At 33.2% G+C, this 25557-nt stretch overlaps 5 protein-coding genes, 2 long non-coding RNA genes and 1 pseudogene across 10 annotated transcripts; 3 read left to right on the top strand and 5 right to left on the bottom strand.

Annotated features, from left to right (window-relative positions):
• Positions 1 to 219: 219 nt before the first annotated feature.
• On the bottom strand, positions 220 to 2223 carry LOC18991785 (annotated as a pseudogene).
• A 3289-nt stretch (positions 2224 to 5512) lies between these two features.
• LOC18991786 (VQ motif-containing protein 5) lies at positions 5513 to 6154 on the top strand. The gene has a single exon (XM_006415109.1). It carries the CDS (start codon positions 5513 to 5515, stop codon positions 6152 to 6154), a length of 642 nt encoding a protein of 213 aa, XP_006415172.1.
• A 493-nt stretch (positions 6155 to 6647) lies between these two features.
• LOC18991787 (TPD1 protein homolog 1) lies at positions 6648 to 7455 on the bottom strand. 2 transcript variants are annotated; one of them, XM_024153250.1, is made up of 3 exons: positions 7340 to 7455; positions 7127 to 7249; positions 6648 to 7042 (listed from the first exon to the last, which is right to left on the bottom strand). In XM_024153250.1, the coding sequence occupies exons 1-3, from the start codon at positions 7410 to 7412 to the stop codon at positions 6693 to 6695; spliced, it is 546 nt and encodes a 181-aa protein (XP_024009018.1). In that variant the 5' UTR covers positions 7413 to 7455; the 3' UTR covers positions 6648 to 6692. The 2 variants fall into 2 exon arrangements, with proteins under 2 accessions (XP_024009018.1, XP_024009019.1); XM_024153251.1 differs by having other exon boundaries at positions 6648 to 7030; positions 7340 to 7441.
• A 1959-nt stretch (positions 7456 to 9414) lies between these two features.
• Positions 9415 to 9900, bottom strand: LOC112084093. The gene is made up of 2 exons (XR_002898052.1): positions 9765 to 9900; positions 9415 to 9618 (listed from the first exon to the last, which is right to left on the bottom strand). It is a non-coding gene; the product is annotated as an uncharacterized LOC112084093 (long non-coding RNA).
• Positions 9901 to 12779: 2879 nt separating this feature from the next.
• On the top strand, positions 12780 to 13750 carry LOC112084142. The gene is made up of 3 exons (XR_002898129.1): positions 12780 to 12851; positions 12926 to 13340; positions 13500 to 13750. It is a non-coding gene; the product is annotated as an uncharacterized LOC112084142 (long non-coding RNA).
• A 1793-nt stretch (positions 13751 to 15543) lies between these two features.
• Positions 15544 to 16251, bottom strand: LOC18991788 (late embryogenesis abundant protein 6). The gene is made up of 2 exons (XM_006415111.2): positions 16132 to 16251; positions 15544 to 16039 (listed from the first exon to the last, which is right to left on the bottom strand). The coding sequence occupies exons 1-2, from the start codon at positions 16216 to 16218 to the stop codon at positions 15653 to 15655; spliced, it is 474 nt and encodes a 157-aa protein (XP_006415174.1). The 5' UTR covers positions 16219 to 16251; the 3' UTR covers positions 15544 to 15652.
• A 292-nt stretch (positions 16252 to 16543) lies between these two features.
• Positions 16544 to 19104, top strand: LOC18991789 (ferredoxin-2). The gene is made up of 6 exons (XM_006415112.2): positions 16544 to 16837; positions 17345 to 17408; positions 17674 to 17762; positions 18297 to 18365; positions 18439 to 18483; positions 18775 to 19104. Exons 1-6 carry the CDS (start codon positions 16604 to 16606, stop codon positions 18817 to 18819), a joined length of 546 nt encoding a protein of 181 aa, XP_006415175.1. The 5' UTR covers positions 16544 to 16603; the 3' UTR covers positions 18820 to 19104.
• A 1729-nt stretch (positions 19105 to 20833) lies between these two features.
• LOC18991790 (protein LOL1) lies at positions 20834 to 23387 on the bottom strand. Of its 3 annotated transcripts, none has more exons than XM_006415113.2 (6): positions 23185 to 23387; positions 22735 to 22994; positions 22250 to 22372; positions 22040 to 22153; positions 21315 to 21424; positions 20834 to 21178 (listed from the first exon to the last, which is right to left on the bottom strand). In XM_006415113.2, exons 2-6 carry the CDS (start codon positions 22811 to 22813, stop codon positions 21140 to 21142), a joined length of 465 nt encoding a protein of 154 aa, XP_006415176.1. In that variant the 5' UTR covers positions 22814 to 22994; positions 23185 to 23387; the 3' UTR covers positions 20834 to 21139. The 3 variants fall into 3 exon arrangements, with proteins under 3 accessions (XP_006415176.1, XP_006415177.1, XP_024009037.1); XM_006415114.2 differs by having other exon boundaries at positions 23129 to 23387; XM_024153269.1 differs by having other exon boundaries at positions 22250 to 22363; positions 22735 to 23387.
• Between the last annotated feature and the right edge of the window lie 2170 nt (positions 23388 to 25557).

Here is a 25557-nt window from a genome sequence, read left to right on the forward strand (position 1 = left end):
CTAGTTTCAAAAACAAACAATATCTGAATATTATATCTAGATGCTGATCTAAATGCAAAATCTAGATATTAGTCTTTCAATACTGTATCCATTTCTTTGGGCCTAATTGAGAGCTGCAATTTTACTTAGCTTGTCTCTCAATTTACATTGTTTGTTTCTTAACTTACATTGAATGATAATTTTCAAACGAGACGTTCCCTCCGAGCTTTACAACTTTCACTAGAGAGTTCTCTTCGTTACCGTGAAATCCTCATCAAACGCAATTGCATGAGATCTCCTCTGATCAGTTGAGTAAGAGTCCGTGAATTGTTCTGAGTTCTAAAAGTAGATTCAGACGTCACAAGAATTCTATTACGTAGATGCTGAAGATGAAAACCCAACTTGTGTAGTCATGAAGCAGACAAATACTGATGGTGTAGCCTCTTGCATTGCATTGATATTAATTAACTTGTACTGCCTTGCCGTAAAAGCAGACGCAGTTAGTGCTTTTTGGTGGTATCGTAGCCTTCTATATACGAGTTAACTTGAAAACAATATTACTATATTAAATCAGTAACCACACTTGGCTTTCACCCATAACAGAATTCAATCCAAGAGCATAGGATGTACAACAAAGAGTTCGATGAAAAAAAAAAAACCCAAATAATGTGGGATCAAACATTATTATGCTTTCAAGTAAAGTTAAAGTGCAACACAATAAGAGGATGGAGTTGAAAACCTAAAAGAAAGTATGATAAGCCAAATAGTTCATAACGAGACACCTGAAAATGCAAAGTCACATCACAGCCAAACTAGCTAGCTAGACTCTTTTTCTTTTCTTTATTTTTTTCTTTTTTTTTGGAACAACGGACTCTTCTTTTATAAAGTTTAGATTCTCCTCATGGTCTATAAATACTTTAACTCTGCTAAGATTCTCACCAAAACCTTGGATTTCAACACTTTGGAGAGTGTTCCTTTCAGGGTTGAAGTAGAAAACATAAAACGGTTTAGATTTAGATGCATCCTTCATTGACAACACAATTTCTCCCTTTGCTGTCACTCCGGCCACAGAAACATGATCCCAGTCAACGAGTTTATTTTCTGGAAAAGTGTAGACATAATTCGAAAACTCCTGTTTCTCGACGTCCTCTAGAACCCACATACGCAACTTAATGGCATCATCAGCCCCATCATGCTCTAGAATAATCCCACCTAATTTACCTTTATAGTTTACTAACTTAGTAGCATGTCTATCATCATAATCTCTACCCCAATAGCATTTTGTGTCAATGAGCTTGAATTTCTCAGATCTAACATCAAAGCAAACTATCTTCACATGAGACGGAAATTCATCAGAACTTTTACAAAACCAATCAGCCAATTGATTAGCTGAACCTAAGTAATACAAAACCCCATCGATGCATATCCCTCCACTCCAACAAGAATTGTACCAGGGACAATGATTAGTACCCCTCCACTTAAGTTTTCCAGTTCCTAATGTCAGAATTTTATGATGCACCCTTTCAGGACAAAATGTGTAAGCCTCAGACAATACTTTGAACTGTTTGTTAATCGGATCAAACCCTAAAAAACTTGTCGACTTTCTGTAAATCAACACTTTAGGCAAGGTTGCAGACTTTCCAGTGATGGGATTACATACTAGATTGTTAACGTTGTCACGGAAAATCATGTCAGGGTAATAGATCAAACCGGAGGTATAGCTACAACCGTCTCCTAAATCCTTATATCCACAGATCTTCGTATGAAAATCGGCAGCTACTACAAGAGAAGACTTCCCATCTGGATTCTGTGGCTGAGGCGACGAGTAGAAGTTCCATTCATCATCGGCTCCTTCGAGGGCGAATAAGAGACGTGGACGAGTCGAGGACCTGGTCAGAAACAACTCCGTGGAATATGGACGGTGAAGCATAGACCCCCATAGCTTCGACACGCAATGAAACCTCCCGATTGACTTTTCAGGCAATCTCCAAAGTATCTTGGGAATGAGATACATAAGGAATCTGATCCTTCTTCTCTATTCACGATCGTTGTATTTGCTGATAATAAGTCGGAGTGAGATACTAGGTGAGAGAGAAGAGACAGAGAGACGGAAACGAAAGATAAAGAGTGAGTAAACGGCAAGAAGACGAGGAAAGTGAGCAGAAAAAAAGATGATCGAAATGGTGGAGAACATAAAGATCGAAGAAGAGGAAGAAGATGGAGCGATGAAGGAGAAATCCTCATAAATAATATATTTTTTAATTAATTTAAGATATAATTATTATGGAATAAATATCAGTTGGGTCAGGTTATAGAATTTAGGTGGAATGGATGGATATCACCCAGGTTTTATTGTAATTAAAGAGACAAGTAAAGAAGAAAATAGAATTTTCCAGGATTTTTAATATTAAAAGAAAATCAAAATTAAATTAATTATTAGCTTATGGCGTTTGGGCATACTTTTTCCTGATTTATGGCATTTTAGCCTGTCGCTCAAGGCTCTTTAGAATTTCTTTTTATTGATCTACTGACCTAATGGTTTTGTATTTATTCATGTACATTACATATCAACAAGTAAAAGTTACAAAAAAAAATTTTTACAAAAAGCAGATTTTTAGGTTAAATATATCTATTTAGGGTCAGCCCTAACTTAAGGCCCAAGAAGCATTGTGTTTTAAGTTTAAACCATCTATATATATATAAATATATATATATATATATGTCTGTAAAGTGATAAGACGAAATCATAAAAACATATTAGTCTTTTAAATTCAAGAATTCAACATACATCACCCCTCATCGAAAAAAAAACAAAATATGCCCTGTCTTTTGTTGCACACTTGCACTTGATGATCATCCACACCAAACAAGTTCAAGTCTGTTTTTGTTTCATGGAGAAGAATATGGGAGGTAATGTTGGTTAATGGAGAAAGAATATTGGTTTGGCAAGTCTTTTGTTGCACTTGATACTCATCCACACCATGACACCAATATTCTTCTCCATAAATCATGACCTCCCCACAACCTTCTTCTTCATCTTGCTTCTCTCATTCTTCACTGATTTGCCAATAGCATATACATTAGGAGTCTGAATAAGAAATTTTAGAAGAAGGGGTACATAACCATATTTTTTCAATAGCTCATGCTTACAATAAAATTTTAGAGTTGTCCACTATGAGCTTTCGAAAAACGACAGTTCTTTAATCCTTCCTCTCAGCCTCACCAGTCACCACTATATTCCATCTTCAAAACTCTTAATAGTCTCTTTTTCTGTTCAAACTCGTAACCGACTTTTAACACATTGACATAACGAGCTTCAAGAGTAAAACTATGACCACTTACAAACAAGAAGAGAGAAACTAGCCAATTGACAACTATTAACAACGTCAAATGATTCGATGCAATAATTAAAAAAAAAATACCGTCAAACAAGAGAAGATAAAATTTTACTTTGATGGTGTTGCCTCAAACACCAAACAAACTAACCAATTGACAAGTATTAACAACGTCAAAGAATCTATTAGTTTTGAATTTAATCACTCCTTGTAGTACAAGATCATAATTAACATCTTCAACATGTTTCGTTTGGCTTTAGGATTTGTGGAACTATTAATTAAAGTTGTGTTTATTTTTCGTGGAAGAAAAAAAAAATCAATTAGAATTTTCATTTTCATTTTTTAACCAAACTTTTTGAACAAGTAAAAGCTCCAGACTTCCATATTCCAATGGTGAACCTTTAAATTAATTTTGTTCACTAAAAAACATTATAATAACTTTGGACTTATAAAATTTCATACAAAAATTATTAATCATTAACAATTTAGTGCGCATCAAGATCTAAATGAGGAGTGAAGAGGAATATCGATAAATTTCATATAAATACAGACAAAAATTCGAGAAAAAAATAAATAAACATGTCGTCATATAATTAGAGATTATTATCGGTTATGATAGGGAGAATCTCCTAAAAAGGTTGCATTTTATGATTAGAAATTGATAATATAGATTAAGAAATAAAAATTGGTATTAAATTTTCGTCTATAACAATATTTTTAAAACCGGATTGAAATCAAACGGGTTAAGCATATGGGTCACGGTTTAATCTGGTCCAACCAGGTTCAACCTGGTTCACAGAATTTATATTTTTAAAAATTTGAAATATATAAGTATTATACATAATTAAGATATATTATGTATATACATAATAACATTTTAAAGAGGTTAAATTAATTCTTAACATTCAAATTTTTAGTAACCTGAAACATTTTTAAGCTTTAGAAATCATTCAAAGATTTAATTAAAACTTTATGAATATTATTATATTAATTTTTCTTGTTTTTATTACTTTTTAGAGTATAAAACATATATATTTAGTTTCTGAAATACTAAAGAATTAATTATAAGAAAATTTAATAGAATTATTGAACCAGGATTAATTAACCAAATCACTATTCATCCAGTTCATGAGTTTTTGACAGTTTATTATGATTTTTATGCGGTTTAAAAGCTGTTGGATTTTATAAAAACCCAACCCGGCCACGAGTTTGGTTCATGGTCAAACTCGGTCCAACCATCGGGTCGGTCCGGTTTTAACAACACTAAACTCTATAACAAAAAGAAATTGATAATTCGTCTAATACTAGTAAAATTAATAAGTTAAGACATGCATTATAGTTCTGTTAATACGTTATAATTAATATGGCAACTATACTCTCAGAATTCGTATTACTCGCATATATTTATTTTAATAATATTTTTTTGGTCGTCAAATTGATAAACCAATGTATGTTAGCTACAAACAGATTTTTGTTTTCTGTTTTTTTTTTGTCAACGGATACAACCAGATTCCTTGTATTAAAAACGATTTTAAAATGATGTTACAATACATGCAAATATCCCTTAATTAAAAAGAAGAGTTTAAGGTGTTAATGAGTTTAGATTCGATATGATATCTGTATTTTCATTTCTTATTATACAGGATTAGGAAAAAATATCACACAAAAAGAAATAAAACAGAAGAAAAAGAGAACATGTAGACAGGGGAAAAAATATCATATTTTCCTACAGGGGAAATACTTTTATTTCATTATTAGCAGTCTAATATTTAATATATTCCTATTTTTCACCAAAATATCTTTCACTCAAAGAGAAACAAAATAGAAAATAGGAAGACACTCATACACGATACATAGTAACATGTAAGATACATATTTTCGACTTTTTCAGGAAAAATAAAGAAAATTTAGAAAACAAATTGGAAAGGAAAACATCTTTATATTAAAGTTGGATGCATTTTATTACTGAATAAAATCAAGAACTAAAGCGGTATAAAATCAGAAATTTAAAGGGAATTATGATGTTACGATAAAGAAATATTGATTGTGATTGTGTGTGTCCGCATATATATGTATGTGTCCGCATATATATGTATGTGTCAAATTCTTTTTTGAAATAATTAAGCTTGTGAGATTCATATAATCTCGTGAAGCTTCTTCCTAGCTTGGTAGTGACTCAATCGTGTTTAAAAAATAAAATGAATCAGCGACCACAAAATGATCACTTGAGAGTAAATAAGACAGGTAAGTACATTCGAAAGAGTATTTTCCACCAAATACACGCAAACGCTAACGCCATATTTCAGCCGCAGCAACCGCAACAAAAAACGCAAGTGTACATCATAAACAAGAACGACTTCAAAAGCGTTGTTCAGCAACTAACGAGTTATCATTCATGTGAGCCTTTACCTCAAAGCTTCCCAAAGCATCAGAAGAATAGACCAGAGCCGGTAAACCGGACATCATCGGTTCCCCCCATTACCACGGTGGTTCAAGAAGATCCTCATGTCTCATTGTATATGCGTTATCTTCAAAGCTTACTTGAAGACTCATCAGAATCTGATGGTGATCAATTCCAACAACCTTTTGATGAGTCTCAATCTGATATGCTAGCTCAAACTCAAGTTCCTAAAAAATCCATGTCGTATTCCAATGGTCTTGAACCGGTCATGACCACTACTTTGACCTCTCCTTGGTTCGATGGCTCGCTTCAACAAATTGACGGTGCTTACTCATTGGAGTCAACAAGAGCTGAGTATCCTCAACCACTGACTCCAAGCTTCACATATTCTTCTATGACTCAACCTGGAGTTTTCGATCCGGATCTAGAATATTTTTAGCTCTTTCTACATCTCTTGGACTCATGTTCACAGTTCTTTTCCTCTATATATCCTCAGAGGTTTCAGGACATCCATAACTTTTAAAACGATAAAAGAGCAAGTTAGAATAAAAGGTACTTAGAGAGATTTTATTAAGCTTTATGTTTGGCTGTTGATGATGATTATATGAAATATCATCAGTAATCTCTTGTACTATCAACTCTTGTTTGGCTTAATCAACTCTTATTATCTCCTCTGGGTCAGAGTAATCATATCATCTGTAACATAAGAAAATGTGTAATAAGGCCTCACTAGAATCTATCTCTCTCACTCTCTTCATATATTTGTTAAACCGGTTGTAAACAAAACCGGATAAAACAAGAGGTTAACCAAGACCTTGGCTTGGTGAAACTGAAACACAATCCCAACAAAAAAAATCTCATTACCTTGGTTTGGTGAAACTGAAACACGATCCCAACAAAAAAAAAAATCTCATTTGCTGATAATTGCATACAAACTTGTGGAAAATACCAAATTTGTTACTTTAAAAAAAAAAAAATCAGAAGCAAGAGACTGAAGAAACAGAGAGAGGGTAAGAGAAGCTGTTAGCATATTGAAAAGAGAGTGTCTGTCCAGGAGCAAGAGGTTGACCGTCGTTGACCAGACAATCATCATAACAGAGTCGCCTGAAAACTCTAGGGTTAACCAGCCTGACCGAGCTGAACCAGCCACAACTGACGTGGATCTCTGCGATCTTGCAACCCGAGACACATGCGTTGAAGATCTGAACTGTGTATGCAGGAACTCCGTTTGGAAGTGGAACCGTTGAGCCTTGAAAGACAACAATATCGTCCTTTGAGCAATCTTGTCCGATCCTATTGGTTCCTTCGACAGTGTCTGAAAATGTCTCTGAAATATGTGTCTTTAGGGTTTCTAAAACATATAGAGACTGATCATAATCATATATGAAGCCAGAGAGTTTCTAGGAGTTACTGGTAGATAGCAGAAGCTTTCTGGAAATGGTGGTGCGGTTTTGGTTAGTAGAAATGAAGCTTCTTGCATTGAGAGTAAATCCTCTTCTATCATTAGAACTTTCCAAGTCATTGCCCTTCACAGCTGCAATATTGAGAGTATTCTAATATGGAATTGGTGTTTTTAAGAAGAAGAAGAAGAAGAGAGAGAGGGATGTTGTACATAAGGACTTACACAGAGCAAGAGACAGCAACATTCCAAAACCTATGAAGAAGAGACATGGTTGGAATTGGTAGATGTATTCCATTCTCTTGAACTGGTCCAAAAGATGTTGGAGGCTTCTTCTCTGTTTTAGTAGAAGGCATACTAATTTATAGAGGTATATATGTTGGTACACATGCATGTGGAGAGAGATAGATAGAGAGAGAGAGAAACCTGAAAAGAAACTTGAGAAAGGAAAGTATGTGATTGCATGCATGTCTGCTGGTTCCATAAGATATGGACCAATCCCCTGTTTCACCTCAAAAATCTATCTACCTCGAGATTCAGACAATAATAAGTATTACCAATCTTTGGTTAAAATTCTGAAAAGGTGCTGACAAAATGTAGTTGAGTCATTAACTATACTAAACCATAGTAAAACACATATCAACAAAATCTAAAGAAAATTAAAGAGCACAATTCGATCAATGATTTAGTAGGATTTTAAATCTTTTTTCTCTTCCAAATCTTCCCTTATTGGATCGATGATTTTGTAGGATGTCACATCCTCTCATTGTATTGTATACATTTGTTAAAATATTTCAAATCCAGGGATAATTAATTAGTCATTTATAAAAAAAATCTTCTATAATCTTGCATTATTGGAAAATAGTGATTTTTTTAAGTAAAATATATCAAAAAAGAATTTGGAACTATTTAAGTGGCCAGACCATTTGTAAATAAAAATCAATGGATAGAAATACTACCTGAAGGCTGAAACGCCATATTCTCTTTTCTCGTTTCAATTTTTGCCTAAATTTACAAGCATCACATGAGAAGGTAGAAAATAATATTCATATTAATTTCCATCCTCAATGTAGAAAATTTTGATTCTCCAAATCATCTCATGGTGTTCTATTTTCTTCTTATTCTTTGGTAAGCGGTAGTCGTGAATCTTCCAAAAAACGATAAAGCTAAGTGGACTTCTCTTAGTCCAATCCAAACGAGGAGCTTCTTAAGAAGAAAGGTTCTAGAATCAAGTATAAGCTTTGGTTTTGGACTTTTGGATGACGATGATACTCTAATACTCGCTAGTTTTTGTTTGGTACAAAATTGTTAACTTAGTATTTTATTCCATAGTTATCAATACATTAGAGAATATAAAAAAAAAATTCAAACTCAGCAACAAGAACATAGGGTCTCAAACATGCCTTGATTCCCTTGGTCTTTATCAACGCATCCTTGTTCCATTGATACATGAAGTAAAGTCTTGTTGCAACTTTAATATTTTCTCTCCTCTTTCTATATGAAACCGGTTGCAACTTCTTTAGCAAGAATTGAATATTTGCCTTTTGGCTTACAAAATTGGATGGGAGAAGGAAATATCTTTCATGCTTCAAAACAGAAGCATCCCGTTCCTCCACAAGCCTGAAATCATCAATATCGTGTACATTGCAACATTAGGCAACACTCTTTTAGAAGAGGAGACTACAAAATAAATCCCAAGCATCTTCCATTTTACAAGCCTTTCATGTTCAAGGCTGGTAAGGTGGAAGATGCATGGGATTTATTTTGTGGATTCCCTTCAAGTGAATGAGCTCACTTTTCTCTCTAGTCCCTGCCACGAGAAGACTGGAACGTTAAGGCTGAGAAATTTCTGAGTTACAAACACACAAAAGCTTGCACATTAGACAAAAGGGTAATCCATTTTACTCAGGCATCACCCAAAAGAGTTAAATCCAGCGTCCTCCACTCTCTTTAAGACTTGCAAAATCTATTCATAAGAGTATTATAAGTCACTTCGTTTGGGAAAGCAACACTTGGTTTTACCAAATGTAGTGACTTATAATACTCTTATAAACAATCTTTCCAAGAAAAGATTAAAGCAAGAGACAGAGAGTAGACAACATCTGTAAAAAAAACATCATACTTCAGTTGTTTTTAAATCGGATTTCAACCAAAAGATAATCTATTTCACACTCTAGGCATCAACCAAATAAGTAAAATCCAATCCTCTACTCTCTTTAAGACTTGCAAAATCCATTCATGAGAGTATTATAAGTCACTTCGTTTGGGAAAACAACACTTGGGTCTACCAAAATGTAGTGACTTATAATACTCTCATAAACAATCTTCCCAAGAAAAGATTAAAGCAAGAGACAGAGAGAGTAGAGAAACATCTACATAAATCATATTACAGAAACTCTGGTGAAAATTCCTTTATCATTCACATCTTTTCAGAGAGATAGATCACAAAAACATCATACGACTCTATCGAAACCGGATCCAAATACCCTGAGATCCGTTTCCACCTGCAGATATAGATCCAAACATCATATATCAACATGAGAATTCAACACTTGAAGAAAAAGTATCGCTAAATTCAATAGAGTAAAACCCAGAATTATCAAAATCTCTGCGGCAAAAGGAAAGAAACAGAAACCGCCACAGGATCTACCTTTTCCGATGGATATCATCCTTTCTTCGACGACGGAGATCTCAATCGGAATCGTAATGGATCGATTCTCACTTTAGATGATTGAGAGATCGATACAAACCTCTGTTTCGTGAGTGACAATGTAAACGCTGTACGGCGCACCCTAAATGAGTGAAGGAACGTTATTATAGGCTAAGATAAGGAAACCGGTTAAGTGACGGTTTTAATCTGTCAATCCGGTTAAAGTAAATTATCGGACTGAACCGGTTTGCCCTAAATAGAGAGTTAGGTTAACGTTTTTCTACTTTTCAGTTATAACAGACTCACAGAGTTCACAAGCCCGGACCGCTCTTATAAATTATGCAGGAAACAAGTTAAACTTTGATTCATAGACCGATCCAAAATCACATGGAATCTAATGTTAAAACTTTTAGGTTGTTTTATGATACCAATATTAGCATCATCCGTGGAAAACGTTTGAACGGAGATTAGTGGAAGTTGGATTTGTACAAAGTTAGTTGATTTTAAAAATTATATGAGAATTGCAACTGTGATTTCTTGACACAATCCATCATATGAAGCTCCTATTGCTATCTAGCACTACAATTTTCAAATTCGTTCTTGAGTTTTACATAGATCACTTCTCAAAAGTTGTTAATGTCAAAAGACAAAAACTATAAAATTTATTTCGTGCATGCATATTTTCATAAGTTTTCAAAATGATAAGATTTTAACAAGATTTTCATATGTTTTCAAAATATAAAGATTTTAAAACTTACGCAAAGTTAACTAAATTATTAAAATGCAATTTTTGTAGGGTTTGAATCTCCTAGTGACTAAAACACTTCCATTAAAAGGTTTTCATGAGAGTATCTCATAATCAATTAAAATAAGAAAATTCATAGAAGAGTAAGAGAGAAACTGAAATGGGTTCTCAAATGAGAATCCCAAAAGACATTTGTCTTATAATTTAGTTTAAGATTGTATTTCAGATTAAATTTAACTAAATAATTTAACTTTATTTAAATATTAATTTATATATTTTTTAGAAACTCTTAAAAAATTCTCATAGATAGATAAGCTCTAGGAATTTTTTTTTGCAAAGCGGAGTGCTCTGGTCTTGATACACTTATGTTGATGTTTAAGCTGAGTGGATGGTGCACCGTGCACACACGTAAGTGTATATATACCAAAAGAAACATAAGATCTTCAAATGTAGTTTCCAGAGTTTTTTGGAAAACAAGGAGTTGCATTCTCTTGAGTGAATTGAAATGCAAAAAAAAAAGATTGTCAGATGTTGGCATACACATATGGAAAATTTTGTGAAGTGAACCCTCATCTTTGATTATATATGGTGCCAAATTGTAGACCATGTTTTTCAAAAATTGTGTTAGCTTCAAAGCTCCACAAAGCTTTATATCACTACAAAATGCAGGTCAATGAGAGTGGAAAACATACAATCATAAGAGAAATTTGTTAATAGAAAAATTCTCATCTTATATAAAACGAAAACAAAGTCTTCTGTTATTTATAAAAAAAATTCGTTTGTTTAATTTTTAAATTTGATTTTTTCTTCTCAGAAAAGGAAAGTCTTATTTTCCCTTTTTTAGACGAGTACCATTTTTTATTCCTATAATATTTTAGAAATCTTCGGTAACTTTCGGAGGTTGGTGCCAATTCGCAAAACTGGGTTTAATAGATCTTTTTTGGACACTTAGGTCGATTCATCTGATCTGAACTCAATATCTATCGTAAACCAATATTGTTTTAGACCGATCTCGATTTATACCGAATTAAACCAGATGTGCTAGATAATTAATTAGGTTATCAGTAGTACTATTGTCCACAATCTTGCTTTACACTTGTGCAAAAATAGATCAAAAAAAAGTAAACATTTTTCTTTCTTTTGACAACATGTAATTTTAGATTATGGTAATGAAAAAACCATCGAAGATTGGATTATGGAGCAACGTCAAAAAGATCAAATTTGCGATCCAAATCATTATACTTATTATAAAAACTCCAAGTGTTCTTCTTTATAATGATAATTGAAAGATAAAGCTCTAGATTCTCTTACGATTACATTTTGTAAATCTTCTTTTTCTACAATGACAATGAAATACTACGGAATAACAAAAAAATTTCATCATTACATATAGTTAAAAAATTATTTGTTAAAATTCAACAAAAAAAAAACAAAAAAAGACTCTGAAAAAAGCTTCGGTAATAAACATGTTTTTATTTTCTTCTGTTATAAATTTAATAGTGTGTATTAGCTAACATGTCAACTTCTAATGAGTTTTTTGAAAAAATGTCAAAAAAACTCATCTCCAAATCGCTTAGAAGTGGTTGTGGACTGGAACCACTAAAACAAAGATTTCGGTCCATAGATTTAGACTCCTTCTCCTTTACCGCTGAACCAAAAATGAAACAAGACCTTTCGATTAACTAAGAATTGACTTCATGCTGAAATCCCACAATTAGTGAACTGTTCATGTTAGCAAATCTATGAAGGAGTCTCATGACTCTCAATAAACCACCCACTCAATCAAGGCAATTGAATTAATTGAAAAAGTTAAATTGTCATCATCGGTATAGTTGAAAGCACCATTGATCTACGAGAAATTGCTGTGTCAATTAAAGCATCCAAAATTTGGTGTCAAATACATATCAGCCAAGTTGATAGGTTTTGTAAAACTTTAATACCAGACATCCATCTATAATGGATTTGTTGAAGGCGTTAACTCCACCCCCAAAAGCCCTATTATTTTGATAATATTCGGTTCTAACTTTTTTATTTTCTCTAAATGTCGTTTATATGTAACACCTTTCTTCTCAACTTTACATATCTAATATATAAAAAAAGATGAACTCTCTCCATCTAGCTGACACGTCAGCATCCTTACATTAGACACATGTCCCTTTTTGATGTTCCTAAACGACGTCGTACTATGCCTTTTCTGCTGTTCTTGCTAAACGACGTCGACCACCCGATTTTCCTCTTCTTCTGTCCTATACTCCCGATCTCCTCTACATGCGGCGGTTCGTTAACGCAGACAAAGACGCTGCCTCCAGAAGTAGACAAAGAATAATATGATTCTGAATGGGGTCAGTTCATTCGTTTTTTTTTTGTTTCTCTTACTTTCCCCGGAATTTGAGAGTTTCTCTTTTCTCACTGTCAGAATTGATTCGGCTGAAGTTCTCCATCTAAAAAAACATGCCCAAGGTGATCATCAAATCTCCAATCTGCAATCTCCAGGGCCGTAAAATTGGATGATTTTGTTGTCCCAGAAGATAAGGAATCATTCCTTTGTTTAATTTAAGTCAGCGATTGATTATATGGAGGAGTTGTTTTTCCAATGGTATTAAAAAAAAACCTCTCGCTCTATGTTTTGTAGATTACAGGTTAAGAAAACATCTACCTAGGTCCACACGGAGCTTCTCCTTCGCAGGTCCAATATGGTTACACATCGACCTGCAGTGGCCGTCTAAGCTAAGCTGAATGAAGCAGACCAGAATTGAATGTCTTTGGTCGAGAAAACAAAGCAGCGAAGGTTTGGTTTGTATGCACGTCGATGTCACTTTAGAATTCAACTTGTCAGTCCCTATCTTCCTTGCAACTTTAACTTCTTACTTATGTATATTTAGAGTTCATGGAGGTTAACGTTTTCCCACCAAATGCTTCTCTACTTCCGATTTGCTTAATTAAGACTACATGGCTTGGTTTATTTAGTTTGATCTACTTGTGGATTTCAGGACAAATATCCCTGATGTTGTTAGGAATTAATATTATGTGATGGACATGAAGCTGATGTATGGACTACTGCAGTTATATAGGGTATATTGCTAAGCGGAGTCCTACCTTATGGTCAGGTAATTGTGATCGGTGTTTTACGTGTAAGCCCTTTTGTTTCTGTTCTTAAGGTTGGTTCAAATTGGTTTTGTAAACTGGGAACGCATGCTTAATTTGTAATCATAGGAGTTCGAAACTGGTAATGACCTGCATTCTGAACCATATTGTTTTATAAACATTTTGTAACTAATTTGGATAGATTAATCTTTCAATTGCAATTACAATACTTGACTTATAATAGAAATTTAATGTGGTTTTATAAATCTGAAGGATGATATCATATCTTTGGAAAATATATGTTGATTTCACTAAAGAATTTCCTCAAGTTGAATGTTATAATCATTTTCGTAAACCAAAACTGAATTGGAAATCATTGTTGTTCGTCATGATAAGGTTCAGTGTCTCAACTTCTTCTTTGTCCTAAATATTGTTGAAAAATCGAATTTGTAATTTCTCATAAAATAAATTTATAAAGAAACGATAACGACCTGCACAGTTATAAAGATACATTTAGTGCAATATTGCCCAGGAGATGGGAATAACTTTCTTGAGATTTTCTTCTGTGTCGTGTTTTGTTTTCTGTATTTTCTTTAGTTGGATGTAGGTTTTTTTTAAATCTGAGCTGATTACATATTATGAAATTACATAGCTTTTGGTATGCTAACAGGAGTGGATATGATGGAAGCTGATCCCATCTATGTTCCGTTAGTTTTCTAAATAATTAATTTTTAGTTTTATCTTCCTTCTATATTACTGAATGTTGGAATCAAAAAGTTAGTTTCAGTTATGGAAGCATCGTCGAGTGATATGTTTGTCTTGTCCTTTTTCGCTTTTATTTACATGAATTTAGTCAAGCTAGCTATAGCTAACGAATGTTCGAGGTGGAGCTTTAGTGCATAAGTCTTATAATGGAACGAGAAATATATCATATATAGGTTTATCCGTTATCAGTATGAAGAATTGTCATGTTTTATTAATATGAGGGTGGCTACTGGTGCATATCATAGATCTAATGAAGCTTTTCTTGATGAGGTTCTTGAGGTGGTGTTCTCCTTTCTATGTCTGATTTCCAGTTTTATCTCCTAATTTTGATAGACACAACTCATCATACATTTTGAATAGATTACTGGGTGATGCAGACAAATTTCAGTTGTTTAAAGGCTATTTTGTTAATCGTTTATAACATGTTAACAATGATAAGTGTTTTCTTTCTTAAATCGTATTGGATACATGTTAAGACTAGCTTCACTTTTATAGTGACTGAGTTTGAGAACTGTTAGTGTGAAACAGAGTTAGAAATATTTATTTGTGGTCTAATAGTTGTTATTGTATTTGAGATAAGTGTAAATTTAGGGTCTGGATAAGATCACGATAAGTTAATATTCCAAATTTTATTTTTCTTAGGTTTTGGTTTTTTAATATATACTAAATACACATAATTGATTTATATATTTGAGTGTTCATAAGCTTCTTCAATATTAAATTGTATTTGCATTATTATTTTGATATTTTCTAAACTATTCATCATTTAGAGATAATAGTTTTTTTCTGTTCTTTTCTGTCAATGTGAAGACTGTGAAAATTATTTTAATTGCTTATGTATCTTGGCTAACAAAAAAAACACCAAACACAATAATTATAACATTGTACTAATGAAATAAAAATTTAAATCAAAAATTACATTCTTATAAAAAATCCCGCGCTACGCGCGAATATTCATCTAGTACTAATAATGTGCCGATCTCCACAATTTTTATAGAATTACCGTCAATCTTATTCTCTGTCTCCATTTCCCCAAACCTTAATTATTTAATAAGAAAAGGTTATTTTCTTGTTAGTTACAATGAGAACGGAGTTTTGCTGATTATAAATTGGGTCAAAACACACAAGTTTTGACAAAATAAAAACAGAGAAGTATAATATATGGATACGTGTCGTGACTTAGGTAATAAACCACTTCTTAAAATACAATATGGTGCATGAGATTAGCCACAATACAGTATTTAAAAAAAAAAACATTATCTCAAAGACTACCTATGGAACTCTTAAGAAATCACTAAACGTTCCCATAATATGGATGATGATGATGACGCCCTGTCGTCGGAGGATAAGTCGTCGTAGGAGGATAAGCCCCCGGAGGAGGATAAGTCGTCGCAGGAGGATAAGCCCCCGGAGGAGAATAAGCCGCTGGAGGTACAGAGGTAACTCCGGGTGGATTATGCCCATAACCATGTCCCATGACTGGCGCTGGAGCCGGCACTGGTGTGTGATGAGGCACGTCACCTTGAGAAACGTGGTAGTGAGATTGCTTAGCCATAAGCTTCTCTTCCGCATGAGCCTCTTTAGCCATGTGCATATCCATCTTAGCCTCTGCTTCCTTTGCCTTTCTTCGCTCGTGTGCTATCTGTTTCTCCTCTTTTGTCCGTGCCATGGCCTGCTCAGCCTGTAACCAAAAAAACTCCAAATTAATTAATCATATTGTTATCATATGCTTAACGTTAATATATATATCAATATTATAATTTGATTAGAAACCTTCTCATCGGCTTTTGCTTGACATATAACCATCTTCTTCTTGGCTGTACTAGCCATATCGCTTAGCTTCTTTTTCACCGATTGCATTTTTTTTTTCTTTTTCTTCTCTGTTTCTCTAATATTCAATAGTTATTATTTGGTTTAAATAAAATTTATGAATAGCTTAGTCGGTCCAAAGGAGTCTTATTATTGCCACGTGTTAGCGACGACACCACGTGTCTTGATTCATCTCCAGCCCTCTCATTAGCGGCCAGGTAGAGATGCTTCGTTGGCTTACAGATTAATGATAGCGGTATTTACCCGGTTATTAACATTCAAGCATAAACCGAGATAAATAACTTTTATAAACCGGAAATAAACCAAAATTCCTTTCCGGTTTATGATTTGATTGCTCTCTTCCCGAGTCATAGAAGACTTATCTTCAACCTCTCGACGTAAAGCCGCGAAAAAAAAAGCAAAATCCCCCAAAAAGATGGCTCTGATATTCCCCTGTACATTTTGTAATTCGTTTCAACTTCAGCGAAAGACTTTTCAGATCAATCGCCGATATTCTCCGAATTTCCGTGGAGGAGCTACGACGTGTGAGTTCCGAATCCCTGTAGAAATTTCCAGTCCAACAGACAGAGGATCGTTGGCTGTTCCTTCGCACAAAGTCACTGTCCACGATCGACAACGAGGAGTTGTTCACGAATTTGAGGTTCCAGAGGTGAGTTTTTACCTAAAATTTGATTATCCGTATATATGTACCTTTGATTTTCGCGGGGGAAATGTTGCTTTTCCTTGCTGCGTTTTCTGATTCGGAACAAAATCAGCATGAGATATGAGATTTTGATTATTACTCCTTCTTTATATCAGCTTAGGAGCTGCAATTAGGGAATGCTTATAGCTTGGGTTACTGATACATTAGATTTTGCGCGTTGGTCTACAGAACGCAATGTATATGATTTTGAATTGTCGAGTTTCAAGTATCTTCTGGCTCTGGATTCTGGATCCTTGTGATGATTAGAGATTTTCATATCTACATTCTATTTAGGTTCAATTTCTCTCTTTCTTCTGTTTTGATGTTCAAATGCGTGAGCGTTAGTCAATGAGAAGGAATTCCTCTGCATTAGGCTTTATTGGTGTACTTGTGTAACTATTATTATATAATGTGGTTGAAAAAATCCAACTTTGTTTCCTTTTGTTGATACATGAAGATCTATTTGAAATGCAGGATCAGTACATACTGCACTCAGCTGAATCCCAGAACATTACTCTTCCTTTTGCTTGCAGGCATGGTACTACTTTCTTGACCACGTTTTCAGTTTGTTTGCTAAGACCTTGTAAAGTGTGTATATGTTTCGTTTTCTTCTACATGTATCCCATATTGAATATTTAAAGATGATTAGGATCATCTAGTCCATATGCGTTAATAATATTGTCTAAATGTTCCTGTGAGATTTACATGTTGAAAGTACTATTTAGCCAAGTTCTCGACTTTGTTTTGTGTCTCGTTTACAGTTTTAGTTTTACAGTCTTGAGTGTCCCTTCTTGTGTTGGCAGGTTGCTGTACTAGCTGTGCCGTACGTGTAAAATCTGGAGAGCTGAGGCAGCCACAAGCATTGGGAATATCAGCAGAACTAAAGTCCCAGGTAATTTCACTTTACCTTGTGCTTTAGGGAGGTAGGTTTGTGATGTGGCCAGAAACAAAAGTAGAATGGAACTACAGCGACAATTTGTGATGATGATAGTCAGTGTTTGCAAAAACTTAGGACCAGCTCTTATTGAATCAACGAAAACAATGCGAAACATTAATCAATCACTCAATCGTAGTGTTGCATTCTCCTAAGTGAGTCTCATCGCTTGACATTATACGGTGTTAAAGACTTACCCAACTTTCAGCCTTTACAGAATGTGTAACGTATTTTAGTGAGTTTCAATTGTAGTGTTGCATTCTCGTAAGTGAATCATTATAGAGTGTCAAAGACTTGGCTAGTTGTTAGCATTTCGAGAATGTATAACGTAGTTTAGGTGGAACAACTTCTTCTTCCTGCAAATCAAATATATTGAAGCATAGGTTTAAGCAAATAGCTGTGTTAATTCCCTACAGAAAAATAGTGATTTTGGTACTTAGATCTTGATTTTAACTTTATCTTGCATTTAAGTTCTGTAGCTTATACATGCAGGGCTATGCACTTCTTTGTGTGGGTTTCCCTACATCTGACCTTGAAGTAGAAACACAAGACGAGGACGAGGTAACTTATTATATGAATCAACAGTACTTTGCCTTCTCTCGTTACACAGTACTGAATCGTATGAAATACACAGGTCTACTGGCTACAATTTGGAAGATACTTCGCTCGTGGACCAATTGTAAGTTCTCAGAGCCCAAAAAAATAATCTTGGTCCAATTTTCTCGTTACAAGTCTTCTAAATCAAACCAAACCAACGAGCGAGTTAGAGTAATTCGGAACTCCTAACTAAATCATAGCATGCCTATAAGCTGTTAAGTACCTTAGGATTTGTTTATTTTAATTGAAGGCTGTTAAGTAGGATTAGTTATGGATTTAATGTTGGCAAAGAGATCAAACTAAATACTATTCCTAAGATTGAAAATGATTTGGCATTGGGCTTTTAACAGTTTTTATCGATGTTACACTGCAGGAAAGAGACGATTACGCCCTTGAACTCGCCATGGGAGACGAGTAGAAACAAGAACAAAAAGTCGCGAACTCTCTGTACTAGAAGTGACTAGTGAGTGTTACTTTTCATAGTCCTGAATCTCGTTGGTGCATCCTCGTAAATCTCTTAATGAACTCAACGATATTCCGATAAAACTTCCCAACAATTCAACATTTTGTGAAAAAAACTTGTGAACCTTTTAACCATAAACTCCAAATTTGCAACAAAGTTTTTGTTTGCATATCTCTAGCCTCTACTGAAGTGTTGTAACCTTTCGGTCCTAAGTAATGGTCATAAACAGTATTCTTCAAATTTTGGATGTGGAACACATAATTACATAATTGTGGTCCATGTGAGAGGGAAAGGTAATGCTCTTGTGACCGTAAGAAATGATAATAATGTGTGTGGGCATATGAATATGCTTTTGGTATATGATGCTTTGTTATCTAACCAAACTTTATTCTTATATATTTTTATTTATTTACTAGAAGTCTAGAACCTTGAATTAGAATATACCTCTTTGATATTTTCTTAGATAGGGCCTCTTTTGACATAACGACACTAAGTTGAAAACCGATTGAAAAACATTCACCAACCCTTTCCATAATGATATGTTACTGTCTCAATGTCTGTGTGCAAAAACCCGAAATTTCTGGTCTGATTTAGTTTGGCAGTTGCTAAAAGCTGTCAGATTTTCATTGGACTATTCCATGTTCCATGTACTTTTGAGTGTGATACATTTCCATCCAGAGTAATTTTTGGTCCTATTGTATTTTTCGCGGTATTTTCGTTTTGTGAATAAATGACCAAGTTTATATGTTCTATTACTTTCATAGTGTAAAAAATAACATTTTGTTGAATTTGTTTCTGTCTTCTACTTGCGTTTTGTGCATGCAACAAAAAAAAAAAGAACTACGTTTAATAGTTACCCATGCAGCCATGCTTTAAATATTAGTTTTTGCAAAAAGAATGTGGAATTTTAATGTAGTTCTCTTAATATATAATATTGTTTTTAATATAATTAATGAAAAATGAAATCAAATTCGGTTTTGTAATGAACTATTCGTACTTTTTTATATTTACATGAAATATAGTAATAAAACGGCATTTATTTTATGAAATGAAGAGAACGTAAGTGATTAGGTTTTCTGTTTGTTGAGATAATGAGATGGGTTTTAACTTTAACGTTAGAAATGCTTTGAAGCATCTTTGCAGGTTGTAATTTCTTAATTTCCGTTATTTTGCTGTGCCAAAATCGCTATAATTGGTGCGCCATATTATTGACATTTTCTTATGCCGGATGAGTGTGGACCAAAATTTTTTTTTTTTTTTTTGGTTTTAAGTGGAACAAAAGTTTGATATGATAATATGAAAGTAGTTGATACGGTAAAAGATTTTATCATTTTAGCCATTAGCCTTTGGTAAGTGATGTGACATATAGACAGATTTGGCTGCCGATATTCTTGAAACTTTTTTTACCCTTTTCCCTAACCACTGTTATTAGCAATTCTTTTTTTTTGGGTGTAATACACATTTGATTGACTAGTCAAATAGAGCAATAAATTATCAAAGCAAAAGATATGTTTCTCGTTGTCACATGGATCTCATTCTCCGTAGACAGGAAAACGAAATCAATCTTATCCCTAAGAAGAAAAATAAATAATTTGAATCCTCCAAGCTAATGATCTATATAAATCTATGTCATTAATCTTGCCGTGATCCAAAAATACGAAAAGACTTTCGAAAGACATGTAAACCAACCAAAGAGCATTTATAGACGAACCTGTGAAGCCCACCCCAACTATCCATAGACAGATTAGCATTGTATTCAGACTTTTAGTCAAATCAAGAGACAAAACCTTTTTGCTACCACATATCCGTCGTACTATTTTTCTATAGTTTTTTTTTAATATTTATTGACTAAAGATTTGGGACCGAAACATAAACTAATCTTTGGAGAGTGTATGCAACGTCAAATCATATTGCCGTTCAAATTATATGTGTGGTTGGTTATAAAACAATCTCAACAATATATCACCTGTAATCCATAAAAGTTTACCTTTTATTCCTGAATAACTCTTACAATTGGTGAATCAATTTTTCCTCGAACTAAAAAAAAAAGATCCAAACAGAAACATTGAAGAAACACAACTCTATACAAACTGATAAAAAAAACCAAAAGTCAGCAATTTCGACGAATTTCAGATTTAATTTACTTCGGAAAATAGTTTCAAACTCATAACATTTAGCCGCGGATTCTTGATCAAGAGGAAGCAGAAAAAAGACGATTGTTCCTCTATATTGCTCAAAACTCAATATATAAACAATCCGGATCGATTTTTCCTTTTTAACTGTTAAACTTTAGATCAGTTGTGCTCGCCGAACCCTACAAGCATTATCAAAACCATAGCAACCAAAATAAAACATTATATAAATTAAAGAAGCCTCCTAATGTTAAGTCTTTTGCGATATATGGATTAAACCGATTTTTTTTTCATTAAGGTATTGATGAGAGAACTAACCCCAACTGATGTGACAAAGTTACAAACGGCACATTTGACAGATCTTGCTCCGTATTGATACATAAGTAGCATCCAACAGTTTCCGCAATTCACTTGCGCTACTTGATTCGCTGATTCCACATGCAAGACACGAGCTAAAGTTATTCATATATTACATAAAAAACTGGTCTAACCCAAATTGTAACTAAAAAACAACAAAACTCGGTCTAGTTGAATCTTAATTCGGACTAACTGATTTTTTTAATATAAATATCCTGATATCCAAAAACTGAAACTGAACTAGACCACAAAACTGAAAATAAACTAGAAATAATTAAACATTTGAAAAAACAAATGGTTTTTTTTTTGTATATCCAAAAACCAAAACTAAACTAGACCCATAAAACGACGAAGACATGCAGCTTAATGATTTGTATACTAGTGTTATCTGAGTTCAAAGTTGTATAATGCATGTTGCTGACAATAAACAAAAGAAAACCGAATCCACAAAACAACATAAAACAAAACCAAAAAAAAAAGCGGAAGTTAAATTTATTTTAAACAGAAAATTGAAAAAAAAAAACACATAATAAATTTGTGATATAAGACCGAATCAAAAGTTAATTTCCTATTGGTTTTGATTATTTTTTATTTCCTAGATTTCCTAACCAAAACCAAGAAAAAAAAAGTTCGATATTGGATTAATATGAACATCAATATGCATGTGTGTAACTAATAATGCAAACCTTCAAGAGCGAGATTAACAGTGTGACAACAAGAACACTGAACACTTGTAGCTCCACGAATGTACATTAGAAGTGTATGGCATCCTCCACACACCAACTGAGCCATCTCTGTTCCTGCAGTTCCCAATTTATACAAACCCCAAATCTCTTTAATCAGTTTTTTTAAGCAAAAATTTTGTTTTATCATTTAGATTTGACGGATGTTTCTACCCGGCGGAGGAACGGCTGTGACGGCGTTACAGACGGCGCAACAAACGGAGGTTGCTCCCACTGGATACATCAGAAGGTTTCTGCAACCTGAACATACTAACTGGCTCTGTCCTCCTGTACTACCTACGAATCTCAACTTGTTAACAAACAAAAAATTTGCGGAAAAAAAACTTAATGATTTAACAATGAATCCATGTGGGAATAAACAAATGGTTTCTGTGAGTAATTTTGAATCCATACATGTAATGAATAACCATAAGGATAAGTGAATGAGAAGCTTCAAATATTTGATCTCTAGAAGAATACAAAGCCGATTAAAAACTTGGGTTTTGTAAAAACTTATTAAAAAATCAATCTTGGAATGGGTTTTTATTTATTTTTATAGAAAATTCTAGCAGGGATTTGTGTCAAAATTAGAACTTTGGATGGTTTAGATTTTGAAAACAGAGGATGATCTATCTGGGGTAAAAGTTAAGAGATTGTACCATTTGCCGGCGGAGGAGTGAACGACGGCGCCAGTGCCGGTGGCGGAGGTGATGGATATGGTGCAAGAGGAACTGGCATTATTCACTCAAAGAATAGTTGCAAAAAAAAAAAAAAAACAATTGCAAAAAAATGGATAAATCTCTTATATATACAGATATTATATATATGTATATAATGGTTTCTCTCCTTGTTGATGGTTTTAGTGCCTTAGAAGAAGAAGATACATCTTGTGTTCTTCACTTCTTCGCCCATTTCCTCACTTTCATCATGTAAATTACAAGCACACACGGAAACAATGAAACAAAAAGGGAAAATGAATCTTTAGTTTTGTTAAAAAGGAAATAAATCCTCACAAAAATTTAAAAAGGTAAAAAAGGAAAAAAAATTCAATACTTTTTTTTGGATAAAAAATTCAATGCTTGAAACTTAAGAAACATGTGAAGACTAACTTTGGGGTCACACCATCACCATGAAGCTCTTTGATTAGTGACTAGATTATGGAATCTCGTTTTGATATATTTTTGCAGTTACATAACGTTTGTGTGTGTATCTATTGTTTGTACGTATTGGAGAATTTAGAAAGAGGAGTGTGAGTTGTGTATACTTTTGAAGATTGTATTATTATGTGAGGAGTGGGGCAAACACACACACTCTCTTGCAACTTGCCTTCATCATTTAAATAGATAGAAATATATATTATAAATGAAAAAATAGAAGAAAACGAATAAAACGGAAAAATAAATCTGAAATTCTAGTGGAAAAGAAGAAATATTTATTTTCTTCATACAAATATAAGATTTTTTTCTTCCTGTTGGTATATCATTGTTTTCCTTTTATTGTTATTTACGAAGAAAAATCCGAAACTTTCTTGAGATAAAGCAAAACTTTTGGTAAAAACATTCGGATTTTTCTTCTATAAAAATGAAAATAATGATATACCCAAAAAAAAAAAATTCTTAATTCTTAAGGAAAATAAATATTATTTTTAAAAGGATTAATATGTATATATATATATCTAGATATTCAATAAATTAGAATTCAAAAATATGGTATATGAGAAATTTCTTAAATACTTGATTTCACACTATACAAAATATTACACAGATCAGTTTTCTCTGTCAACCGTACACTTAACTCCATGACTGGTTACTCAATTAGGAGGAAAATAGTTACAAATACATAAATATATAGTTATTAAAAAACGGATTAAACTGTCCTAAAATATAACCTACGAATGTACAATTATCACATTTGAACTATGCAAGATGATGTATTTTATATTTTAAGTTAACTGTCTACTACATGCAATATTGATAGGTTAGGTTGATGTTATTAATATACAATAAACTATAATCTGGGATCAAATTCAATAATTTTTTCACTATCATCATATTCAGCACCTTAATAGTTCAACTTTTCGGCATGGAAAATAGATATGCTAAATTGAACCCAAAAATGTATATTATAATTTATACCAAAATTACCACAGACCAGACTTACCATGGGCCATGCACACAGGAAATTTAGTTACCCAATCAGTTGAAACTTAGTTTCTCTCTCTCTCTTTTGTTTTACCAAACCTACAATTTATTGTTTGGCAGTTCATTGAATTCATCTATTATTATTATATAGGCTTATTCATAAAAAGTGATCTTTTATATGCATATATACATTAAAAATGTGTGAAAATGTAGTGGGTAAGGCCTAAGGGTAACAATAATTTTGATTTATATGGTTAGATATATCGTATCAAGAACAACTTTAGTTTTGGGATACCTTTTCTAATTATTTGATGGGCCCAAGTTTCACTTATGTTTATGCTTCATTTTCTAAAAAACATTTCTGCTATTTTTTTATTATATTATGTCAACTACACTTCACATGTGACATGGTGAGTCACGGTCTCCATCGTAAAATCTTCTTTTGTTTTGTTATGGACTGTATATAATATAATAATAAGATAAATTAATATTAAATTAATTTGCCAGTATCTATGCAACCTTAAAGTAATTCGAAATTTACATAAGATAAGATTTCAGTTAGGGTGCAATAGAAAATAACATCTAAAAAAAAATATTTAGATGAGTTGAGTTCGTAAACCACAAACAAGAACAGTCCACAATCATTTTGGTAGGTCAGACCATCCTACAACTATCTTTTGCATGCAACTATTTAAATAAATAAAAAGATGAGAACGGGCATTATTAATAATGTGACTGTCTAATTGCAGGGCTTGCAAAACATAACGTCGATCTGTTTAAATAATATAATAATAGATAATGTTCTCGTATTTTTTCAGTTTTGATTTTTGGGAAAGTCTTATTAATAAACTTTGGCATTGACAAAAATTTTTTTTTGGCTTCTTCAACAACGGAGTTCTCTGAAAAGGTTTCACAAAAAAAAAAAAAAAACAACGGAGTACAAAAGAGATCTGCAAAATAGCCTTATTAACAAAGCTTTTTGCTTGCTTGTATACAAAATATACTCATGATGAATTTTTTTTTTTTTTTGAACAAACTCATAATGAAAATTTTCAAGCTTTTAATCGACCGGTTGCGAAAAAGATCAAGGCTCACGACCTAAATTTGACTAAGCAAATAATGAAAAAGACCCAGATGTAATGGCTTAGTCAAAGGATCAGTAAGTTGACTGTCACTTGACACATTAAAGACCACTATTGAGCTGGTTACAATATATCGATACCAATGTGCATTGTCGTTTCTTTATTATATTTTTGTCAGGATGCGGACGGATCATTGGAAATTTTAGCGGACCAAATTCTTGATGATATACTAAATTAAAAGTTTGATTTTCTTCAAGTG

The sequence above is a fragment of the Eutrema salsugineum genome, unplaced genomic scaffold (genome assembly GCF_000478725.1).
Source record: "Eutrema salsugineum unplaced genomic scaffold, Eutsalg1_0 scaffold_5, whole genome shotgun sequence".
In the NCBI taxonomy this organism is placed as follows: domain Eukaryota; kingdom Viridiplantae; phylum Streptophyta; class Magnoliopsida; order Brassicales; family Brassicaceae; genus Eutrema; species Eutrema salsugineum.